General features: G+C 38.0%; 1 protein-coding gene across 3 annotated transcripts in view; it reads left to right on the top strand.

The window, feature by feature from the left end:
* The window catches only part of mapk6 (mitogen-activated protein kinase 6), a 47,149-nt gene extending 28,673 nt beyond the window's left edge, over positions 1-18,476 (top strand). For all 3 annotated transcript variants that reach the window (XM_022679844.2, XM_007242322.3, XM_007242321.4), the window contains exons 3-6: positions 13,600-13,744; positions 14,773-14,937; positions 15,085-15,286; positions 15,537-18,476. In XM_022679844.2, coding sequence (XP_022535565.2) covers positions 13,600-13,744; positions 14,773-14,937; positions 15,085-15,286; positions 15,537-16,665 — 1,641 coding nt within the window. In that variant the 3' untranslated portion in view covers positions 16,666-18,476. The remainder of the gene's footprint in view (positions 1-13,599; positions 13,745-14,772; positions 14,938-15,084; positions 15,287-15,536) is intronic.
* The last annotated feature ends 3,459 nt before the right edge of the window (positions 18,477-21,935 follow it).

Genomic DNA, 21,935 nt, shown 5'->3' with positions numbered 1-21,935 from the left:
TTCTTTCTAGTTACCTTGTTTCTTGTGTAAGTATCTCTCGAAAATGGTACACCATGCTGTTGCCAGATTCTGCATACTAGAATTAAACTCCCGTATATTAATGTGTAGTTTATATATTGTGTGGTTTGCATTATATACATTGTATTCAAATTAGTTTTTTGTTTGTGTGTTAATGTGTGGCCTGGGAGTTAACATATAGATTCTGTTTTAACATGTGGTTAATGTTGACATTTTCAGCCATTTTGTAAAATTACTCTAAAACACAAATGTGAATATATATTAAATTTAAAATGAATGGAGTTGAGATTTCTCTGTATTGAATTTAGAATTTTCTGAATGTTCAGCTAGTTTTTTTTCTTTTCTGATTTTGATCATTTATAATAATTGACTCTCCGCTATAGATGCAGCAGGCAGTGAGCGTATAGAAATATTCCTGTCAGTTAGCTGGTTTGTTTTTGTGAAATACATCCCACACATCATTCAGTGTTTGGGTAGCGCTTTCTCTCGTGCCGATCCGCATGTTTTTCTCAGCGTTATGTGCGTGTTGCTTTTTTTTCTGTTGTTTTTCATTCAGCCTGATGTGACTAAGCTGCAGAAAGTAGGTTAAAGGAGTTTTTTTTTTCCTGACAACGCCGCAAGCGACTGTAATTCCACCGGCTGTTTCAGCGAGACGCCGCTCACACGTGTCTTAGATTAGTCATCGCCTCTCCTCCTCCCTCACGCTCTCGCGTGATCCACAGGGCCGCTCAGGTTGTTCCAGCAGCTTCATAACCCCCCCCCCCTCCCATGCCACACTAATACAGAGTTACCTCGTCCTGAGCCCTGCTGCTGATATTGAGATGCAGAATGTTGTGGTGAGGTTCTATTTATGCTGCACGTCTAAGAATAGCTTCCCTACCAACAAGGCAGCCCAGTGACTGCTGGTGAGCTTTGCAGGCTAAATCAAATATGCAGTCAAATACTTGTTGCTTTAACTGTTGGATGTGGAATGCAGGTCATGGGGGGCATTTCCTTCTGAAGCGTAGCTGATTTTATTCAGCTATTCATTTACAAGTTTAGTATATTGTGCTGTATTGTGACCTTAGTGGCTTAAAGCATTTGCACACTTAACGTAGATAGTGGGGTTAAATCGGTATCTGGTTAATTTACACTCTTTACACCCATTTGTTTCAGTAATTGCACTTAAATGTGGACCACAGAATCTATGGAGTGTAATATTACATCAATCCAACCAAACTATCTGGTGTACTTTGCAAGTTTGAGCTCCTTTTTCCAGTTTAATCTGGTATAATGTCCAAATAAGTACTGTAGCTATGCCCAAATTACCTTTCTGCTGGTGCTCTGTGTTAAATTGCACAAAAATAAGCACTAGTCCAGAACTGAGAACCTTCTTCCTGTATTTACTTTTTGGCTCCAACAGTATTGACCAATCAGTTAACAGAACATTTTCATGTTAACAAGAGGTGTTAAAATGCTTAACTTAGTTCTGTGGATGGTCATAATCTCTTGGTTCACTAGTTTGGTATGGTTTCAAACATTTGCCTTTTTTAAGTTTTGCACAGGAGCTAACAAGCTAATGCATTGCAGTGCATTATGTTGTATATTAACCACATGTTAGCTTTTGCTTCCAGTCTTGCTTTTATGTGGTCTAATAAATTATAAATATAAACAGTCATATATTTGTCTGAACTACAGTTCAATGTCCATACTTTAGTTCAGGTGTCTAGTTAGGAGTTAGTTATATAGTGTTGAAAACCACTAAAAATTAAAGATTACTAAATAACTAACTATACACAGTTTCAGGAGTGTGTGGATGTTTTTTTTTTTTTTTTTTTTTTTTTATTGTTTGATACATTGGCTTTCTAGCTCAAGTGTAAAACCGAGTAAACTATCTCCAGACACCAACATCTCTTGGCCAGTCGTCTACGTGTGGGGTTGGGAGGTAAAGTAAGTTATTGTGGTCTTAATCTTTAAGTCCTAAAGGTCACCAGATGGTTTTTACCCTGTTGCTCGTAAAGCTCAGCCCTGCCGCTGGCGGTTCAGTACATGTCTCGGCCTTTTTGAAGTTTGGTTTCACATGAACAGAAGCATTTAAAGGTAGGAGGGGGGGGGGGGGGAGTCCCCTCTGTGCACTCCCTGGCCCCAAATCCCCCCCTATTTACCCCTCCTTTTCCTCATGTCCCGGCTGCAAAGATCTTTGTCTGCGTCGGCTGGCCTGAATAAGCACGTTTTTTGTGCTCAGGCAGACAGACGGACAGAGGGAGTGAGCTCTCTCCACTCAGCACTTCTGTGGTGCCTGCCTGTGGTTTCTGTGGGAACCAGACCAAAGTCCCGGTTTGTCTCCACTATCATAACCACAGTGACGACACACACATGCGCACACATACACTGGCTGGCACCACTGAGCCACCTCCAGGAAGTCGTCTTCCCTTTGATGAAGCTTTCCGTTGCCAGACTGCTCCAGATCAGGGGATTATTGCTGAAAGTAGTGGCTGTGTCTTGTCTGTTTGTGTTTATGATAGAAGTGCTGATTTCAAATCAGTAGGAACAAGCAGTAACTCAATTGGGCAAGTGTAGCTAACCATTAAAAAAAATAATAATATATTATACTTGGAAATGTATAATTTTAAATGTGGCTAAAGTTAAACTGGAAAAAAAAACTTAAAATAGCCAGTTTTACAGTCTTATCATAACATGATCACGCTTGGATTAATTTACATGCACCAAAATGTCTTGGAATAAAATCTTTTAATCTCTTTATGTTTACATCTATTGAAGGTTAAAGTTTTTTTCCATCTTCCGTAAAGAGTACAAAGATGCTTGATTTCCAGGCAGCTCCCGTTTTGAAAAAGGCAGCATGTTTCAAATCTAAGATAGGCTTTCCTTTTAGCAAATCGCATAACAGTTTGAGCTCCAAAGGGCGGGATCAGCTTCCAACTTCCTTGTTCCTTCTACGCAACCTGTCGAGCTGGATCCGTTTCAGAGGGCAGTTGAAACAGATCCAGACAACCCGTGACTGCTGAGAGCGGGGAAGGTGAAGTAATGCTGCGTTTAAGCGCAGGACGATAAACGGGCCAGTGTTGACCTGCTAAATATACCCTGCCCTGCCTACTAACAGAGGCAGCTCTTTACTGAGCGACACGTCAGCTGCATCGGGTTTGGAATGTTGGATTCACACATTTCTGAGATTGCTCTCCCACCTGTGTGAAGTAATAGCGTGTATTAACTGTGAGGTGATAAAAGGGCAATACAGACCTGTTAAATATACACCCCCTACAGCTAATATTTACTGCCACCCCCACCTCTGAGCCAGGGGTCCAGGCCAGCGTGGAGGACGTGCAGAACATGAAGCTCACCTGGGGAAAAGAACATGCAGCATGGAGTGTTGTGTGAACCCTTAAGTGGAAACTAAATGGAAAGCTAACTATTAAACATTGCTTCATCGTAGAGCATGTGAGAGTTTTAAGGACTGATCAGCGTAAATTGTTTCACGCCCGTCTTCATTTTCCAACCTTTTATGGGGTTCTGAATGGCCATGTATGTGTTGACTGTCGTATATAGGTTGATGGTTTGAGAATTAAATAGAATTTAATGTATATTTGCGTCACAGGGATGCTAAATCTGCTATATATATATATATATATATATATATATATATATATATATATATATATATATATATATATATATATATATATATATGTATATATATATATATATGTATGTATATATATATGTATGTATATATATATGTATGTATATATATATGTATGTATATATACGTATATATACATATATACGTATATATATATATATATATATATATATATATATATATATATATATATATATATATATATATATATATATATATATATATATATATATATATATATATATACGTATATATATCCAACAAATCCAAACCCACTCCACTGTGAGCTGTGATGAAAATAGACCTCAGCTTAGAAATATGTGCTTCCATATTGGTGCAGTCCTATTTTCATCCCTTCTCAGCCCATGCAGGCTGAGGGTTGGCACTGGTGGCAGAATGAACCGTGTGTGTGTGGGTACGCTGACAATTTCAATGTGTGGAATAAACTGTGTATATGCGTGTGCAATTTAGCTTATGCTTCTTGTAAATATATTCAGTGTTGTGTTTCTCATTGACAGTTAGCACTCGAGTGCTGCCTTCACTGTGGTGAAACCAAGCCAATGGCGTTTTAGCCTGAGGGATTATTTTAGGGGGGGGTAAAAGGACACATCTTGGGGTGGTTTTTTTTTTTTTCCTTCTTTTAAAAGTCCGGAACAGGGTCTGCACCAAGATTTGTGTGTTTGTTACATTGTATACTGTACATTTGGTCTGGTTACTTTTGGTTTCACACTGCAGTTTGGTAAGCGGACTAAAATTCTAGCTCTCTGTCAGAATCTAACTCCCCTTTTCGGACATGCAGCAGAATGAATGTTTAAAAAAATCAATTTATTTGTATTCCTGTTCATAAATAAGGGCTAATGTACTGTTACAGTAAATAATTTAATTCCCAGTCTAAGCGTTTGTGTTCATACTCCACACCAATCAGTTTTGGGCACAACACCTATTATTTTATGTCTGGTTTGTTTAAAGACTGACTTAACTTCCGGCAATTGGTCTTTAAAGTCTGAACCATTTAGAAAATTGTTTTCACAATGCAGACAAACCATACCATGGTTGAGTAGATCCAGACTAAGACCACCACTTTTGGCCACCAATCTCTGGTTCCGTGGTTCGAGGCCCATTTCACACCTTATAGTTTGGTTCCTACCAATCAAGGTAGGTTTAAAAGCATCCTTAGAGTCTGTTACTTTACCTGGCCTGATTTATTGGGTGATTGGGTGATTTCAGGATGCAGTGTACTTATCCCAGTATGTGTTTGCACTAGAGTGAAAGTGCAAATAATGAATTTTACTTCACTAGGCGAAACCAGATTGAACGTCCTGCTCTTTTATATGAAGTATATGGATAGCTATAACTTCAGAAATCAAGGGAATTAAAAAGACTTTATCCTACTTGTATTGGAGTAACTCTGAAAGTAGACAGTTCCTATATTTTGGAGCATTGCTGTGAGTATTTGTTTGCATTCAGCAAAACTAGGTCAGTTGTTTGATCACACCTGTTCCTCAACTTCTCAACTCAATTCACTGATGTCCTGAAATATTGGATTGGATCGGACACTAAAATTCCCAAGAACTTAATTCTAGTGTGCCACATATCAGTGCTTATATCTCTTTTATTTTTCAGATTTATTTAATGGAAAATGTGACTAGTCAGTTTGTAGACACATACAGGATGTCTGTAAAAGAAAAAACGCATCTGACGTAACATCTCACCTAACATCTGGTCCTCTGAGTAGTTTTTTGACATTTACTTTTTGTCCGGTCACTGCGGTCGGGTTTACCCGCCGGTCATGTGACTCATTTGCCTCTTCACACACACACCACAAGTGCAGGCAAGCAAGGATGACTTCTTTGACTTTCTAAAAAAACGCCTTGATGTGTCACACAGCGGTTTCATTTAGAGACATCCGCACTCCTGCCTGTATTGCTGTATTTGTGAGGTCTTGCAAGAACTCTGCTTCCATTTAAACCAAACCATAATTTTAGCTTCAGTAACTTAATTTACTTAATAAATGTTTGGTGCTTTATTGGTAATATCTTGTTAACAGTGGCATATATTGTGTGTGTGCTTTTTCAGGTGCGAAATGTTCAGTTTTTTTCTGTCACGAGGACATTTGGGTGATTCTCACGAAAAACAGATTTAAAAGGGTTCACACTTGAAAAATTTCAAAAGGCATTTAAATATAAAATTTCTTTTTGTTATGCAAGACTAGGGTCTGAACTTTTTAGAAATACTTTTTTTTTTTAATTTTATAATTTTTTTCTGTATATTTTGCACCATTTTAGTCAGTCAGAGCACACACATTCTCAGTACCGCAACATGATAACACAGAACAGATATGGTTTAAAAGTTACACATTTGTTACTTTTTAAATAGATATTATTAACAGTTGTGCTCATATGTGTACAGTTGTGGTCAAAAGTTTACATACACTTGTAAAAAAACATAATGTTATGGCTGTCTTGAGTTTTCAATAAGTTCTACAACTCTTATTTTTCTGTGATAGAGTGATCAGAACACATACATGTTTGTCACAAAAAACAGTCATAAAATTTGGTTCTTTCATAAATTTATTATGGGTCTGCTGAAAATGTCACCAAATCTGCTGGGTCAAAAATATACATACAGCAACAAAATTTGTCAATTTTGGTGATGTAGCGAGTTGTGTCAATCAAATTAGCTTCATGTCATGGCCTCTTCACTTCTTGTAAGTGATTCTGATTGACTACAGCTGTTGACTTCTCATGAGCCCATTTAAATAGGGCTCATTTGACCCAGTGATTAGACTCAGCTACAAAAGCTACAATGGGAAAGTCAAAGGAACTCAGTGTGGATCTGAAAAAGCGAATTATTGACTTGAACAAGTCAGGGAAGTCACTTGGAGCCATTTCAAAGCAGCTACAGGTCCCAAGAGCAACTGTGCAGACAATTATACGCAAGTATAAAGTGCATGGAACAGTTGTGTCACTGCCACGATCAGGAAGAAAACGCAAGCTATCACATGCTGCCGAGAGGAGATTGGTCAGGATGGTCAAGAGTCAACCAAGAATCACCAAGAAGCAGGTCTGCAAGGATTTGGAAGCTGATGGAACACAGGTGTCAGTCTCCACAGTCAAGCGTGTTTTACATCGCCATGGACTGAGAGGCTGCCGTGCAAGAAAGAAGCCCTTGCTCCAGAAAAGGCACCTTAAGACTCGGCTGAAGTTTGCTGCTGATCACATGGACAAAGATAAAACCTTCTGGAGGAAAGTTCTCTGGTCAGACGAAACAAAAATTGAGCTGTTTGGCCACAACACCCAGCAATATGTTTGGAGGAGAAAAGGTGAGGCCTTTAATCCCAGGAACACCATGCCTACTGTCAAGCATGGTGGTGGTAGTATTATGCTCTGGGGATGTTTTGCTGCCAGTGGAACTGGTTCTTTGCAGAAAGTAAATGGGATAATGAAGAAGGAGGATTACCTCCAAATTCTGCAGGAAAACTTAAAACCATCAGCCCGAAGGTGGGGTCTTGGGCGCAGTTGGGTGTTCCAACAAGACAATGACCCAAAACACACATCAAAAGTGGTAAAGGAATGGCTAAACCAGGCTAGAATTAAGGTTTTAGAATGGCCTTCCCAAAGTCCTGACTTAAACCCCATTGAGAACATGTGGACAGTGCTAAAGAAACAGGTTCATGCAAGAAAACCATCACATTTAGCTGAACTGCACCAATTCTGTCAAGAAGAGTGGTCAAACATTCGACCTGAAGCTTGCCAGGAGCTTGTGGATGGCTACCAAAAGCGCCTAGTTGCCGTGAAAATGGCAAAGGGACATGTAACCAAATACTAATGTTGCTGTATGTATATTTTTGACCCAGCAGATTTGGTGACATTTTCAGCAGACCCATAATAAATTTATGAAAGAACCAAATTTTATGACTGTTTTTTGTGACAAACATGTATGTGTTCCGATCACTCTATCACAGAAAAATAAGAGTTGTAGAACTTATTGAAAACTCAAGACAGCCATAACATTATGTTTTTTTACAAGTGTATGTAAACTTTTGACCACAACTGTATATAACCCAGAAAATATTATATTTATAAGTTTCCCATTTTTTTTTATTTTATGATTTCTCATTACCGCAACAGATTTCATGATTCATGTCCTGTCTTTTCAGTATATTTAACTGAAAAATTACATGTATAATTTCTTATTTAGTACAGATGACCTATGAAGAAATACAATTTATCCAAATACCATTATAAACTAGAATTTGTTTTATAACAGTAAAATAATTAGTAAATAAATATGTGTTGCGGTAAAGAGAATGGTGTTTCGGTAAAGAGAGTCAATGTTTCGGTAAAGAGAGTCATTACAAGGATTCCTACTTAATTAACAATAACACTTTACACAACAAACACAGAGTGTGAATGCTGTGAATAAATAACAAATTCTAATGATGTACTTCTTGAGTTTTGTATGGAGTAGTAATATTGAACAAAATGTGGTATTTGCTGTTGAAAATTATTCTCAGTAAGACTCAAGCTGTGAAAATATCCTATTTTGAACTGTGTATTTTAATAAAACAAATTTCAACATACCTCATTAGACATAAATTCCTTAAAACTTTAAACATCACTGTATAACTAAATTGAAATGGAATGTTTAAATACAAATAAGTAATTCAACATCTCATAAAACAACTTTTTTATTAAGTATTAATTTCATGACAGATATAAACATCAATGTACAACTAAATTGAAATTAAATATTTAAGTATGAAACAAGCAATTCAACATCTCATTAAACATCTTTGTATTAAGCATTAATCTCATGAAAAATGTAAACATCAATGTGCAACTAAATTAAAATTAAAGATAAAATTAAAGAAAGTTGTTTAATGAAATGTATATATGTGTGTATATATATAAATTTCATATATATAATATATACATTTCATGAAACAACTTTTATTGTTATAAACTGTTAATAAAGGTTGTTTCATAAAATGTGTGTGTATATATATATATATATATATATATATATATATACATACATATAAACAGTTTATAACAATAAAAGTTTATAAAAATAAATTTCATGAAACAACCTTTATTAACAGTTTATAACAATAAAAGTTGTTTCATGAAATGTATATATTATATATATGAAAATTATATATTATATATATATATATATATATATATATATATATATATATATATATATATTATTATTTTTATATATTATTTTTATATCTTATGCGGAAGTTATATGGGTGTCACTGCCCTGCTACATAAATCTGTTTTTTATCTGAAATTGCATCATGTATTGTTTTATATATTGTTTATTATAAGTAAATAAAGGCTTTTTTATGAAACAATATATATATATATATATATATATATATATATATAAGTTCATGTCACTTAAAACATTAATTTCTCTTTACCGCAACAGTGAATCTCTCTACCGCAACAGGCCTTAAATTGTTGCGGTGTATGAGAAGGCTGTTGCGGAGTATGAGGGACCTTAACCTTCTTTGATCTCTGTGGGGCCACCATGATGCCTGGCTAAACTTTTGCTAGCTTTTTGTATTTAGACTTTAAAAACCTTAAAAATTCCCAAAACACAATAACATTTTCATTTTTTTAAACATTAAAAACTAGCTGTTTCGGTAATGAGAAACAAAAAGTTGTGTATGCTCGCTGACAACCAAGTTTTTAACATTTATCTGGAGAGGTATAAAATTAGGTGCTTACCTGGTAGCCATCTTGGGTGTCATACTAAAAGGTGTCCCCCCTCTCAAAATGGCTGTTTTTTTTTCTGTTCCTTGTGGTCTTAAATGGTGCTTGAAAATTGTTGCGGAGGCTGAGAACATTGGTTCTGACCAAAGTTATTTTTCTAAATATTTTCTTTTCTTTTACCAATGAATTCCAAGTAATACATTTTTATTGACTGTAACAATTTACTTTATGAGATACATTTAAGTTTTTTATTATTTATTTATTTTAAATATTAAAATTGTGTAATTGAAGAGCCGAGATTCAGCAATGGACGCGTTGCGGTACTGAGAATTTCACACTAAATTATAAAAAATACATAATTTAAAATATCACAATGTCTACTTTTAATCACTTCCAATATAGCCTTTGATGAGATGTTTATAAACCAGTGTTTCCCAAATTGATAGCATTTACCTGTTCATCACACTCCTTAATGCCACCTCATTAGTCTGATTTCGTGAGAATCACCCATTTGGTCCTGGCGTAGAGCTGAATACAAACGTGTATGCACACAGGCTTTCAGCATTAGTTGCTGAGTGAGTCATCCTCTGAGCCACGCTCCATATGAAACCTCATTGAGTTCACTTCCTGAATGAGTAAATGCTGCTCTATGATTGGGCTGCCTTGTTTTTTATTATTATTATTTTTACACCAAACCTTTTTTCACCCTTACCCCGCCAGACACAGTTTTGGATTGTCATCTGTTCAGACAGTGGTCAACCTATTCTATACTGTCTGGATCACTATGAGGATGGGAGAAATCAGCAGGCACTTTTGCCTCGGCTCCTGAGGTTTTTAAGTCAGGTTGTGAATTTGAAGACCTTGCTTGCCTTTTTTTTCCTCTCCAGAAAAGAGTGCAAGATAAACAGATCACCAGACCTAGACGGTTCAGATAGAGCAACAGCTCACAGCTGTCTGTGGTTTGTGTCTTCCTAAAGAAGCGTGAAGTTTCAGACTAGATTGCAGGGGATGTTTATTATTAATGAACAGCTGAAGCCTAGAAGTTTGTAGACACCTGTTCATCCAACACTGCTTCTGAAAACAAGTGGATTTAATAGGGAGTTTGTTCCTTTTATGCTGCAATAACAGCCTATAATGTTCTGTTAGGGTTTTACAGTACTGTGAACATTGCATGAGGAGGATTTTTTTGTAGGGCTGTACCAATATGAGTGAATGATAGATTTAAAAAAAAGTAAGTAACAAAATCAGAAATTAAATGGCCTTAATAAATATATATATATATAATAAATAATATATATTATAATATAATAAATATATAATATATTCGTGTTGATTTTCAAAGAGAAAGCGCACTCATTATAATATCCAGACAAAGCAACAAAATAATAGTATGTTTATGTCAACTGTTCATGCATTTTTCATTATCGAAAAAAAAAAACGTATATGATGATTTTATTTTCTTTGTGCTTTTCACCTAGCTTAACACAGAAAAATAGATTTTTAGTATTTTAGCCATTTTCGGCCGAATATGTCAAAAATATTTCCAAATATTCAGTGAATCCTCAATTTTATCGTATTTTGCCGTCTCAGTGAAAATGTTGATCTCCACTGCTCCACAACCCAATGCTGGAAGCTCTAAACCCCTCTACAGGCTCATGCTCATGGCTGCTCCAAATCGTCCCTTTCTATTGGTCAGTGCTTTTCTATGGAGATTATACAAGCTCTGTGTGACTGACTGCCTGTGTCGACTTTAAAGAGCCGACCCTTTTACTCTCACTGTCCGTCTCAGTTTTTCCCCTCTCATTTCCTCTCCTTGTGAAAATGCCTCAGTTCCCAGGAATGCTGCTGTGTAAAATCCCAGTTGGAATGTAGTTAAATCCTTTTCTCAGGTAATCTGTAAGTTGAGAGCAGTTCTGAGTAACACCGAATGTTACGCAACGTTTCAATCCTGTTTACGTACCTTCGTACATAGGAGGGTTCTCTTTGGAGCTCTTTAGAAAAGACAGTGGTTTTGTAGAAAAGAACAATTTGCCTTCAATTCGTCTTCAGGTATAAGGAAAACCTTTAGTTGCCACATTAATATGCACACTCATACAAAGCTGTTTCTGTGCAGCTTATGCTATAAAGTGTCTATCTCTATCACCTTATGGGATGAAAAAATAAAGAGAGAAACAATATATCACCATTTAGAGACATGCACCTCGAGGAGGTGAAAAAAGACCAGGCATTTTGCTTTTGCTGCTTTTGCAGCTATAGCTGCACAGCTACACCAAGAGATGTGTGGATACAGGAGAGAAGCACATAGCACATGCCTAAAAGCCTAAAAAAAGACGCATAAATTCTGATTTCACCGTTCACCTTCACGTTGAATGTTCATGGATCAGACACCTATCAGATTTGGTGCATTTACACAGCCATGAAAAAATCAGATCTGAGCCACATTGAGCAAAACATCAGCTTTGGTAATGGTAATGTGAACGTAGCCATAGGAAATGGTATGTTCCAGCCATTTGGCACTAACTGTTAGGCCTTGCTCCTACTCACTGCATGAGTAGGCTGGTCACTCACAAGATAATACCTCACAATTTATACAGATGTAAGTTATACAGATTTCTCAAGTTGTCTCCTGAGGTGACACTTCATGAATTTATTGAATTTATATTCTACTATTCCATGACTTTAGGCATGTTATTGTAAACTGTATGTATTCTATACAATAATACAGGGTCCTGGGTCCTTTATTCTAGAATTACCCATGATTCTGATGCCCATCAGGTACTCAGGCAAGGGTTTATTGGGCTTTCTTATTGAAACATTTAAATTAATCTCCCCTGGTTTTTGCTGTGACTGGGACACGTAGGGTGGTACTCTTCGTTAGGAACAGTATAATTAGCATTATGCTAATTGCAGGCTGGTAGTTTTCCGTACGTATTGAGCATGTTGGTCTAATTTGGACTAGTGTGTTTTAAATTAAGCAGCGTTTGACATTGAAAACAGACAGGGTTTGTGGCTAGAGGTTGTTGTGTTACCTGCTTTGGTTCTTAGAGCCCTAGAAACAGTCCAGTGCTTTTAAAGAGTGCATCAAAGGGAAGGAACGCAGATGGAGACAGAAATAGCCTTCACTCTGAATATAACCGCCGCAGCATCTATACCGTGGACTCGGAAGTCTTTGAACAGCATAAAAGAACAGCTGCGTGAGTGTGTGCACGTGTTCGTTACCCCAGAAAGAGTTGCTTCCTACCTGGTACAGAGGTGAGCTGGTGTGTTTATCCTGCCTACAAGTGGAGAATTGCTGGAGAATTGCTCAAGTTGCACAAGAATTAAGGTATCATTCCCTGGCTAATATGATTCTGAGTGTTTTGTGCTTCCTCCGAGCGCAGGGGAGGGAGTGTGGGATCATGTAGGATTCTGAAACTGGATCACTTGTTCTTACGCTGTGAAGGGAAATCTGGTAACTGGAGCTTTCTCTTGACGTCAGGATTTTGGGACGTGAGGTGGTGTCCCCAATCTGCCTCTGTGTCTGCTCTCATTCGTGCTTTCTTTTTTCCCTTCCCTCAGTCTCTGTAAACTAAAGGCTGCTACTGTTTGGGAGATTTGATGATCCAGCTGTCCAGTAAAATAATTAAGTACTTTGTTGCAACAACATTTCTTATTTTATGTGAAAATATAGCAATAAAACACCAATCATACATTAGAGTAAGTGTTTAACAGAAAGAACCAAACCATCACTGATTGCAGTAGCTTGGACTGTGTGTGTCTCTCTCTTAATTTTTAAGTGGAATTGTATTTTTTTCCAGAGTTGTATGCCTATTGACTCTGCGATTTCCCTGAAAATCTTTATAATTTATCACAATGTATTGCATTGTCAGAATGATGGTCTGATCTTTTTTTTTTTAAATGGTTGCTCTTTATTGTACCACATTCAAATAACAGTCCAAAATAAAACACACTTTATAACTTCAGTGCAAACTGATAGGGCTTAATGCCTGTAGGTTGAATGCGTGCAATTGTAATTGGGTCTTACTGATATCCAAAACTTTATATGCAGTAGAATCCAGGTTGTCATAATTGAAAGCATGGTTCAGAAGAACATTTTATACAGTAAATGAATGTAAATGTTTGCTGCATTTTGACTGACATTAATATATGTATGTTCTTGTAAATGACTGCATACACTCATGTTCTCTTCCTTTTTTTTCCCCTCTCTGTCTTTAGGGTCACCTGTCAGAAGGTCTGGTCACCAAGTGGTATCGGTCCCCACGTCTACTCCTCTCCCCAAACAACTACACTAAAGCCATCGATATGTGGGCTGCTGGCTGCATCTTTGCAGAAATGCTCACCGGAAAAACACTCTTTGCAGGTCAGCCCATAAAACCCTCTTTGTTTTTGTTTGTTTGTCTGTCTTTGTATCCGTATCTTTACTGCTGTAGTATCCAATAAGAGAGGTCCAGAGTCCAGCTCTAGGCGTGTAAATCTTTATACTCCAAGCTGATTGCAGTTTTCTAGGAAATGCAGTAAAATCTCACCTTTCACCGTGATTTTATTTGATCGGATCAGTTTAATACTAACTTACAGTTTAATACTGTGAATACACTGAATACACAAGCAGCATTTTGTATGAGTATAAATGGCACAAAACCAGTTCATGATTAATTACACAGTTGTACGTTACATAACAATCAATTGTGACCTTTTAAAATTGATAGAGCTCAAATGCCACTTTTAGCTCATCAGATAATTACCACTTAAGATGTTTCTGAACATCATGAATCATCCTGAATCATCCTGTTTTGCTGGTCTAAATCAACTGAATCTGAGTCTGCTTAATTCTCCATCTGTTTTTATCATAAAAAACCCCACCCACCACCCCACCCCATATCTCTATCGTTATCATTCTGTGTATATGCTCAGCACAGGTACAGTAAACTGTATAAATATTGGCCAGGCTAATATTTTCCCTCAGTCTGGAAGGAGGACCTTTTTTTACACAAGTTTTAAGGTGAACTCTAAACCCAAACTGAATGGAAAGTAGGTCAAAACTGTTTTAGCATCAAATGTTCTGGCTTGTGCACGCGAGTTAAAGAGGATCTGCTCACACACACACACACACACACACACACACACACACACACACACACACACACACACACACACACACACACACACACATATATATATATATATATATATATATATATATATATATATATATATATAATGTGTATACACAGAAATAATGATCGGTTTATTGTGTCTTCTTCTTCTGCTGGTTTAATTATGCAGTAACTATGGAAACTATGTCATTAGCAGAGAAGGATTTAATTGGGAGCCCACGTAAAAGTCCTTGCAGTTCGAAGGTTAAAAATGTTTGTGTGTGTGTGTGTGTAGGAGCCCATGAGCTGGAGCAGATGCAGTTAATACTAGAGTCAATTCCTGTGATCCATGAAGAGGACCGGCAGGAGCTACAGAGCGTTATCCCCGTTTTCATCAAGAACGACATGTCCGTACCACACACACCCCTCGCCAAGCTGATGCCAGGGGTCAGCGCTGAGGGTCAGTATCTCTCTCGCACCCGTTTGCCAATCTGGTCCATAGTGTTTAGGCTTTAATGTTTAATGATACAGTAATGTCTCAGTGCTTTGGCAAAGAATATTGTCAGGAAAAAAAAAATTGTATTCCTTCCTCTCCTTGTTTGAACAGCTCTGGATTTCCTGGAGAAGATCCTGACCTTCAACCCCATGGACCGGTTGACAGCAGAGGAGGCCCTGGCGCACCCCTACATGAGCGACTACTCATTTCCTCTGGACGAGCCGGTGTCCTCGCACCCTTTCCACATCGAGGACGAGGTGGACGACATCCTGCTCATGGACGAGAGCCACAGCCACGTCTACAACTGGGACAGGTCAGAGAAGTGCACATGCACAGAAGTGACTTAGTTAAAGCTTGCAAAGTAAATTTTTGTTACAGTTGTGAAATTTTTAGGGTGCTTTCACAGCTTTGGTCCGGACTTGCTGATTTTTCTTAGTTACGGTCCGAACCAGTGGACCAGAGCTTAGTCCAATCAAAAGGGGTGGTCTTGGTTTGGATCTACTGAACCATGAAATAAAATTATGTAAAAAAACTTTTTAAATGGTTATTTTCCTGTTCCACAGGTACCACGACAGCCAGCTTTCCGAGCCAGACTGGCACCTCCACAGCACAGCAGAGGCTGAGGACGTACAGCGCGACCCTCGTGCCCTCTCGGACGTCACAGACGACGAAGAGGTGCAGGTAGACCCGCGCAAGTACGCCGACGCCGACAGCGAGAAGTTCCTAGACGACCCAGCTGCCTTCGACTTCCCTCCGGACCGCTCGTGGCCGCAGTACGACGACCATCACGAGAACAAGTACTGTGACTTGGAGTGCAGCCATACCTGTAACTACAAGGCTGTTTCTCCCTCCTACCTGGACAACCTAATCTGGCGGGAGAGTGAGGTCAACCACTATTACGAGCCCAAGCTGATCATAGATCTGTCCAACTGGAAGGAGCAGCAGAGCAAAGAGAAAGGAGACAAGAAGAGCAAGAGCAAGTGCGAGAAGAACGGCCTGGTGAAGGCTCAGATCGCTCTGCAGGAGGCCGGTCACAACCACCACGGCATCAGCCAGAGTCCCCCAGAGAAAGACCGCCAGCAGGAGAAACACCAGAACCAGAGTCAGGGCTTTGATTTCGACTCCTTCATAGCAGGCACCATTAAGCTAAGCCTTCAGCCCGAACCCAGCCAGGTGGGCCTGCTGAACGAGCTCAACACCTCCGTGTCCCAGCTGTCCAAGTCCGTCAGCCAGGAGAAGGACGAGAAGTGCCAGGTGAACCTGGCGCAGCAGGGCGGCCGCCCGCCGTGCCCGTGGGACAGCTACGGAAGCCCGGGGGCAGAGGAGAGCAGCTGCCTGATCGATGAGGCCTGCTGGGATGCCCAGAAAGACGGCGGTCTCGGAAGCGGCGGAGGATACACCAGCTACCTGGACCGACTCTTCAGCAAACGGGAAGAAAGCACCATGATCACACCTCCAGAATCATCCGAAGACTTCTCCCCCGACTCGGACGTCCCCCTCACCACCCCCCAGGAGGAAACCGCGCCCGGGTTCCTCGCCCGAAACGGAGAAATCGTCCTGGAGTCGCTGGCCATCCCCGGCGACCTGCCGCTGAAGTCCTTGCAGGCCACGCTGACGCCGGCGGCCCACGTCAAGTGCTCCCCTCAGATCGCCCACAAGACCTACAGCAGCATTTTTAAACATCTGAATTAAACCATTTTATTAATGTTAATATCAGAGTAATGTTGATAAAATGGCCAGTGCTTTTGTCACAAGCTCCTCCTCCTCCCTCCTCTCCAGAAACACCACCTGCAGCAAGCGCGAAAGAGCGAGCAGGGTCTCTTATTTTTTTATGAGGTTAGAATATTATTTTACTTGAATCATTTCATAACTTTTTACATATGGTTACTTTTTAAGATTTTTTTTTTGTAATCGTATGAATTATTGTTTATTATTATTTTATTATTATTATTATTATTATTATTATTATTAGTGGATGAATTCATTCATGACCTTCACCAAGTGTTCACACAGAACCCCTCTCGTGCTTAATTTTCTCTTGTAAATGAAAACAGGAAAATAAATAAATAATAATTTAAAAAAAAAAAGGCATGCCATTTGCACACAGCGTACTGTAGATTCATATACATATGAGAAAGCGGAAGAAGAAGAAGAAGAAAAGCAAGGTAGGCTTATGAGGAACACAATAACGAGAAGAGAAAAAAAGGGGTACATTATAAAAGCAAGCAGAGAGAATGCGAGGGTAGGACGAATGAATGCACTAAACGTGAGGGAGACGTTGTCACTGACATTTCTGTCCTTGGCCAAAAAAAAAACGTGGCCTTCCAGCTAACCGGCGTAGAGGACAGGAAATGAAATGAGCTTATTTTTTCCAGTCTCTCCATTGGTTATATTTTTATTTCTTCGTTTTATCGGTTTAATGTTATTTACCATATCTAACATCATATTTATGTGAGTATTCCTTTTCTTTTCCCTCCTTTTCTGAACCGCACGGTCGTCCCCGGACGACCGGAACATACTGTAATGGAGCGTGTTTGAGTTAACGCGATGCCAGCAGAGCAACCGTTTAAAACCCGTAGGTTTCGTAAACGTGTTATCTACCTCAAAAAGGTAACAGCAGACGGAGTGTATCGAAGCTGTAGTGCTTTACGCAAAACATTCACCCTGTACAACCATTCAGTGCGCAGTGACTCGGCCACCTTCTCTCCTTCATTACTTTCTACTTCTTTTTTTTTTTTTAGAAGAGAAATCCTTTGCATTTGCCATAGTGAAGTGTTAAGATCATTTATTTATTTTAAAGCAGATGTGAGATATTTATTTTAAAGAAACGTTGTTGTAATTTTCAATGTGACTTTGGCGACTGAGGCATTGAACTTCCATCCTTTCATTTTTCAACACTGTGCGCGTGAGTGTGTAAAGTGTGTGCGTGTGCGTGTGAACGAGTGTACATGAACGGCTGGAGGCTACTCTTCCTTTCTAAGTTGTAAAGATGCTCTCCATTTCCAGCAGTAGTTAGTTTTTTTGAGGAAATCATTGAAGCTTTTTTGTTTTTTTGTAGGTGCTTTACGTGTGCGAGAGGAAATTTGGCTTTATGAAATCTGATGCACCTAAAAGTCTTAATTTTGTTTTTTCTTTTTATATAAATGTATTAGAATTGTGTGCATGGAAGAAAAACGATGGAAGGTACATTTAAAATACGAAGTTTATGGTGAAGTCTTGTCATTTAATTAATTTTTATTTTAATTGTATGTTTTTATTATCATTTGTTTTCAGATTTATTTAGATTCCCCCCTCTTTTTCCTCCCCCAAACAAGCATGATTGAAACAGGTAAAGGGTTTAGCATGTAGAAGATCTATGGACTACTTCTCTCCCCCCACCACCCCTTTTTTTTCTTTTTCTTTTTCTTTCTTTTTTTTTTTTTTTGTCATATAAGTACTGAAACTCCATTCTGTTATCATTGGTTCCCCTGTAAGATAATATTAATAAAATGGCCAGCAAAATATGCTCTTGTTTTGTTGTGTAATTCTTTTCACTAGGGAATGAAATATCAGATGAATTATAACTAATGATTTCCATTACAAAAAGCTTTTATGATTCACACAAAGTGTGTGATTAAATCAAATGGAAAAAAGACATTTCTAACTTTTAACACTGATATTTAGTCAACCTTACATAATATTTCAATATTAAACACCACGATTAAAAAATAAAGACGTACACCTGTTCTTGATGGCTTAACTGGAATAAACATGTTTAAGGACAGATATAAATGTTATTTTGTTTTCATATATATTAGAAATGGATGGAAAAGATGATAATTTACATTCACATTCACAAGAAGGGACACAATCACCATAATTTCCTCCCAAGTCACACTGCCTTAGTTAAGCCAAAACTATTAAGAGGACAGAACAGTGAATAAAAATATGCTCTATAAAACAAAATAAAACTCGTAACACCTTTCTCCTGCACCTGTTGAGAAGATATTAAGTGGTGAAGGCAGACATAAGCATCTGAGAAACATTTGACCATTAGATGCAACAACGTTACTCTTTAAAAAGTAATGAATGCATTTACCAAAACTTTGTTTTATTTGTTTTTGTTTTTTTTTTAGAAATGCGGATATTGCTATTTATTCAACATCAAGGCAATGTATGCTTCATGTTCGTGTCTGTACTTCCATTTAGAAGAAAAATTGATGTTTTGAAATTGAAAACCTCTGGAATATAATCAAGAGGAAGATGAGTGATCACAAGCCATCAAACCAAACTGAACTGCTTGAATTTTTGCACCAGGAGTAAAGGCATAAAATTATCCAAAAGCAGTGTGTAAGACTGGTGGAGGAGAACATGATGCCAAGATACATGAAAAAAACTGTGATTAAAAACCAGAGTTATTCCACCAAATATTGATTTCTCTCTTCATGAATATGAGTTTGCTTTCTTTGCATTATTTGAGGTCTAAAAACAATTGAGTGTATTTATATTTACTTTAATCTTTAATTTTATTTGATAATTGAAAAAATATCAGTATGACAAATCAAAAACTAAAGAAATCTGCAGGGGGCAAATACTTTTAATGCCACTTAATAGTTTATAGAGTTGATTGCATTTAGTAACGCAAACATTATTACTCCCCAGCTCCCCAACTAGATGGAGCGCCATTATTCCAGAGACCACAGTTCCACTGATCCACAACTCAGTACTGGGGGGCTTTATACCTCTCAGTTCCAAGCCTGGCATAAGGGAGGGTACCCATAAGATTGTTTCTCTTCAGGGGTTAGACAAGCTCTGTGTGTGTGAGTCAGAACACACAGTGTATCAAACAAGGCTTGGCTGATCTTCAGATTTATACTCGAGCTGTTCCTTTAAGAGTTGAGTTGAGTTCAGGTCACTCGCTCGCTGATCTCTGGTCTGGGCCACAGGCAGCACAAAGCCGGCCGTGTTAAATTCCTCAGGTGTGCTGCAGCACAATACCATAAATACATGAGCCGGGGTGTATTTCAGAACCATTGATTTCAGTCCTTTGTTCACACAAACCGTCTGCTGTTCTGCTCGGCTTTGTGAGATCAGGAGAACAGGCGATTTGGTTGCAGGAAAAGATTGGCAGAAGAAAGGAACATGAAAAATATCAGGAGTGCTGGGAATCAGAAGTTTACTTTAGTTAATAACCGTATTTCACACAGAGATAAAAAGCAAACAAAAACTAGGGTACCACTTTAAAATAAGACTACCTTTATAAAGGGTTTATAAATGGTTTACGGTTAGTTTATTAATGGTTACTAATTAGGTTGTAAATGCCTTAAAATCATTAATAATCAGTTATGTGGCTGTGCGTTTGGCAAACAACGGGTCTATGTACATTTCTACGTATGTGTTATAACTGATTATTAAAGATTTTAAGGCATTTACGACCTAATTAGTAACCATTAATAAACTAAACCATTTATAAAGCCTTTATAAAGGTAGTCTTATTTTAAAGTGGTACCGTTTTTACTTTATATGGGCATATATATTTCATACATATAAATTTACTATATATATGAAAAATAACTACAATGGAGAAAAAAACTGAAACATTAGTTGTTGGCTGATTATAAGTTCTTACTGTAACTTTAACAATATTTAAAGAGAAAACAAAGAAAGGGCTGCTAGTTTGAAACGTTCGAACACTCTTTAAATTAGGTGTTTTTGTCATCAATTTCTGTATTGTTGATTTATATTAAATATTAATATTAGATCAATACTAAAGCCATCCAAACTATAAGGAAAACTTGGAATTATTTAGCAAACAAAAAAAGTTTCTTTTATATATTATATATTTGCACATCTTGGTTGTATTTTTTCAGTCAGCTTTATGAAGAAGACTTGCCTGGGATGAACAGCTTTCAGTTAACAGCTGTGCTGAACTTTATAAGAGTTAATTACTTGAATTTCTTGCCTCTTAATGTTAGTTTGAGAGCATCAGTTAAAGTAATATACAGTGAATAGTGAATATTTAAATAATGTTCTAATCCAGATTATGTCAAGAAATACTCAACTGAATAAAGAAAAAATACTAAAAAGGTCTGTCAATCTGAAAACATTCAAAATATCCTCAAGTGCAGTCGCAAAGAGCATCAAAAACATTATGATGATGAAACTGGCACTCATCAGGACCGCCCCAGGAAAAAAGGGCAGGAGTTACCAGAGTTATCAGCCTCAGAAACCACATATTAACAGCTTAACCCCAGATACGAGCACCTAAAAGCTTCCTCACAGAGTATTTTTTTTTTGGTTTGTTTAACACTTTTAAGTTACTACATGATTCCTTGTGTGTTCCTTCATAGTCTGGATCACTTCAGTATTACAGTGTAAATTCTGTAAATGCTGTACCCTCCAAAAATCTCAATGCACCGTAGCTTCCCACAGCTGGCAGCACCCATGCAGCTCTGAACCATGATACTCCCACCACCATGCTTCACTGTAGGCAAGACAATCACAACTGTAGTAACCTAATGTTATATTTTTCAAATAAAATCAAATGCATCATTTTTTTTGCATGCTATTTTGGCTTTTTAGGCTGTGCACACCCCCTGATTCCAAACGTGACGTAATTTTTATGACCTGCAGCTGTATTTCAGGAAGCCTTGCTAGATTAACTCATCTAAAGTTGATATTCGAAGAATTTCAAGTCAGACATTTTCACCACATCAGGTTTAGCCTGAGGGAAGCTTTATTCTGCTGCCCAGAATCTCAGCTCTGCTGTAATTGGCCTTCAGAGAATCAGGAATGCTTTTGGCCTTGAAAGAACTAGCCCTTTGCTAAGCTGCCATTAGCTGAGCGCCTCTGAGAGAGGCTTAGCCCTCCATTACCCTCAGCTGCTGCCACCTCCCTCATGGCACCCAACATGGGCTGCCAATGGCGGCCAAGATCAGCATGCCCTAATGGTGTGAACAGATGATATGACATTGGGTTTGGTC

The sequence above is a fragment of the Astyanax mexicanus genome, chromosome 9 (assembly GCF_023375975.1).
Source record: "Astyanax mexicanus isolate ESR-SI-001 chromosome 9, AstMex3_surface, whole genome shotgun sequence".
In the NCBI taxonomy this organism is placed as follows: Eukaryota; Metazoa; Chordata; class Actinopteri; order Characiformes; family Acestrorhamphidae; genus Astyanax; species Astyanax mexicanus.
Note: the sequence above shows the minus strand (reverse complement) of the source record. Positions and strands in the feature narration are given on the sequence as shown.